General features: G+C 51.5%; 1 protein-coding gene across 1 annotated transcript in view; it reads right to left on the bottom strand.

The window, feature by feature from the left end:
• Nucleotides 1-1161, bottom strand: part of VOLCADRAFT_105688 (uncharacterized protein) — a gene marked incomplete at both ends in the record, with an annotated part of 9494 nt that extends 8333 nt beyond the window's left edge. Inside the window, 3 exons of the mRNA XM_002952745.1 lie at nt 436-624; nt 714-724; nt 1053-1161. Of these exons, the coding sequence (XP_002952791.1) occupies nt 436-624; nt 714-724; nt 1053-1161 (309 nt within the window). The remainder of the gene's footprint in view (nt 1-435; nt 625-713; nt 725-1052) is intronic.
• Nucleotides 1162-3703: the final 2542 nt, after the last annotated feature.

Raw genomic sequence — 3703 nt, 5'->3', positions numbered from 1 at the left:
AGAATGCTGTATAGTACCGATAACGCGTTTCAGCCGGGTGAAATATTATGTTTGATCCGTTACACACTCAAGGCATGGGAGTTCGAGTTATCATACGCCGTCATCTAAGAATTCAAATATGAGATACGCGGTACCTTTCGGGATGAAATTTAGCGCGAGAGGCGTTGATGTGACTTTGGCCTCGGTCAATTGAGGCAGCCAAACTTGTTTGTGCTCATACGATTTTTGTTGGCTACATGCGAGATACCTTGCAATAGAGAATGCTGTATAGTACCTACAACGCGTTTCAGCCGGGCGAGATATTATGTTTGGTCCGTTACACACACACACACACACGGACATGGGCAATCCTACAGGTCGGGGCCCCCTGGGGCGCTTCGCGCTGGGGCCCCGCCCAAAAAAAAATCACTGCTAGCAAGCAGTTGCTCAACCCACCTGGTGCCGGGGCATCGCGCAACCGAAGACGCTGCAGATTGGGACGACGACTGCCACCACCACTATCATGGCCAGTGTGATGGCGATGAGGATGAGGCAGGCGATCGAGCCCACGCGTCTCTGGAGGCAGAGGAGAGGGACGCCGATGGGGCATTTGTTGCACATCATAGGTATGGAATAAGATAGAGGCTATGGAGCGGCAGGAAGGGTGGATCATGGTCTTAGGAGGGGTGGATCCCCAAAACGTGCCGGTGCTTTGGGAGGTGGCTATGATGCACTGTGGTTTGACCTGGGCGGTCGCAGGTTAGGTGTTAAGGTGGGGGGGAGGTGTACAGCCACGTGAGGTGATGTCCACGAGCCGGGTGTGTCTCCTCTCTGGCTGCTGCGGGTGCGGTGCTGGCATGGCCGGGCGCAAGCTGGGCAGCGCTGGGCTGCGCGAGCCTCATCATCGTCATCATCATCGCCATCGTCATCATCATCATCGTCATCATCATCAGCATCATCAGCATCATCATCAGCAGCGGCATTCGTACTTCATCCGTTTTAGCATTGGTAATACTGGCATAACGGTTGTTATCATGTTTTTGTGCTGGAGGTAGAGACAGTAGCAAAATCACCTGCCTTTTGCGAGGCATCCAGCGACTCACGAGCAGCAGGGGAAAAAATATCAGTGAGGATTGATCCCATACGCTCTAGAGATGAGGCGGTGAACAAGGTTTTCGGCATTTGGACTGGTTGACATGAATCTGATATCGAAGCATCCGGTCCTGGATGTTCATGCGACCGCATCTTGGAAGCAGGCGTAGAATTTGGTGATCCTGACCAATTTGTAGAAATAAGCGATTGTTGCGTTGAGGGCGCGGCGGTATCCATGGAATCAAGGGGCAAAGCGGTGCGACCGCTGCAAAGTGGTGTTCGAGTTCCCATGGTAAATAACACGCAAACGTGCAGCCATAAAACCAAAATATGAGGACCGATCACCGGGAACACAAAGTTAAATTACCTAATTGTAGGGATTGCGTCTTTGTCGGCAGTCGAAATCCGTCACGTACAAATGTCACGAGATTGCAAAACAAGGTGAGCCATTATACTTGCTCCGGTATCTGAAACCAGTAACGCAAATTAATAACTCATTTACATTTATAATTTACATTTATATCTGCTACCTAAGCACATCATGGACTCCGATCCGAACAGTCGAACGGGAGCTAACGGGCAACTTGCGACACGAGGTCTCGAACCTCAGTTGCTCAGCAAAGGAGTGTAGCAGCATCCTCATCCTCATCCTCACTTGTCCGCATCACAGACAACTCCGTGCCCCTCATTGCCCTTCTCCTTCCGGGGCCTCCGACTCCTTCCCGGACTTCGGCTGCTTTAGCGAGCGAGAGAGCGCTGCCGGCGAGGAAACCTTCTCAATGGATTTAAGCAAATAATAAAAATCTTGAAAAAATCATGCTGCATCCGCTGTCAGGTTCATGGCTTGGTGTGATTTCAAAGGCAGGCACATGGCATACTACTGTTTGTTTGCGCATCAAGCAAAATTTGTGTGTATGCTTGTTACAGTGGGCTCCAGGCTTACGAAGAGTAGAGCCAGCTGGCCAGCTGGCCGTGCATTGCACCCTGAGACGATCAGGGCAAACAAGACTCCCGCCCAAATAAGACAACGCAAGTCATCTAGACAGCCAAAAGCGCATCCAAAGGGAAGGCTCAGAACCCACAACCAACCCTAAATGAGGCCTGAAGCAATGCGCTCAAACCTGAACATATGTGCGATATTACAGCGTAAAACCCCTCGCCGAAGAGTTTTCTTCATGAAAGCGTCCTGGATAGGGCCCTGCGCGGGCAGACCGCGCACACGCTGGGCGGACACCTTCACTTCCCTAACCTTCAAGCCGGCGCCGCCGTCAGCCTCGTGCACGTACTGGAAGGTACTCCTCGACTCGGCGTCTTTGAGGCGCAACCTTGCAGCTGTGCTTCCTAAGCATTCTGGGAACCATATTCCGGTTCTAAGTAGCTTTTTAAGTCCTAACAGCTTTGCGCCCTTCCGTAACGCGTGAAGCGCGTCCCAACGGATGACCGGCCCAAGCAACACCGGCCATATGCATACCACACGACAACAAAAATTGGCTCTACTAGAACATGGTGTGCGCAACAATCACAAACAAAAAACAAAGGCACCGTGCCGCATACTAAAGCCGTACAGATACAACCCCTTCTCACCTTCAGTCGCGTCATCAACTGCAGCGGCGCAACCAGCTGTATGGCCAGTGCCGGTCTGCCGGTCGCGCTCAATCGCGTCAACGGCACATTCAGTCGCCTTGTCATATCTCGTCAGGAAAACCGCCTCTACAAGTTGTGTACGGGAAACCTTAGATTGCCTACCGTGCCCATGGAAACAGCTCATCCAGAAATTCTTCCCCTTCTCCCTCTACCCTCTGCTCTTTGTCCACAATCAAGCACCGGTATTCTTTTCGCCCTTGCCTTCGATTCTGGACTTCCTGGTTTTCTCCACGCCTTTCGGCATAATTCCACCGGGTTGTTCCTGATCGCGTCTGAATCCCATGGTTTGACCTTCCCCTGAGCCTTGTGTGGATGCAGCTATTTCCTGGGTTGTTTTCCGGAGAGACCAGGAAGGACTTGCTTCTGCTTCCCTTAGACTCGCTCTTCTCCCTTTCCCTAACCGCCCTCAGGGACGTGCGCACACCGCACAGGGAATAGTCGGGGGCAGCAGCATGCTTTGTCCCGCCCGTTTCAAGCACCTAGTAACACTCCTAGTCAAAATCTCACACCCTTCGAACTTCTTGAGACCATACAGCAGTCCCGATTTCCTTTATGCTTTAGCACGTTTGGAGGTCTGGAGTTCCCGGACCCGCACACCCAAGCATCCGGTGCTGCCAATGTGGGCCTTCCGCTGACTCCTCAGCCATATAAATGCATTCAACCAACCCAGCACCGGGTCCCTTAATGCATGCTATTGGTACTGCTCAGCTCAGCTGGTCATCACTGAATGTATGTAAAGCACTGTCTGGCATCTGTTCACCTCTTGATTTGATTATTGATTTGAATTGTTACAGAGCGGGAGGCTTCTGGCCATTTGAATACATTGTCATTTCTACGATTTATCATACCATACAGCACCATCCACCATTACCACACTATACTACGCTATACGATCTGAAAGTCCAAGGCGGTTGATCCTGCCTACTAGGATCTCTTCTCATCCATTCACCCGAACATCCGTAGAGACAGATAGTTCATCAATCGCCAC

This window comes from Volvox carteri (genome assembly GCF_000143455.1).
Source record: "Volvox carteri f. nagariensis unplaced genomic scaffold VOLCAscaffold_32, whole genome shotgun sequence".
In the NCBI taxonomy this organism is placed as follows: domain Eukaryota; kingdom Viridiplantae; phylum Chlorophyta; class Chlorophyceae; order Chlamydomonadales; family Volvocaceae; genus Volvox; species Volvox carteri.
The sequence above is the reverse complement of the archived record's forward strand: the minus strand, read 5'-3'. Positions and strand labels throughout refer to the sequence as shown.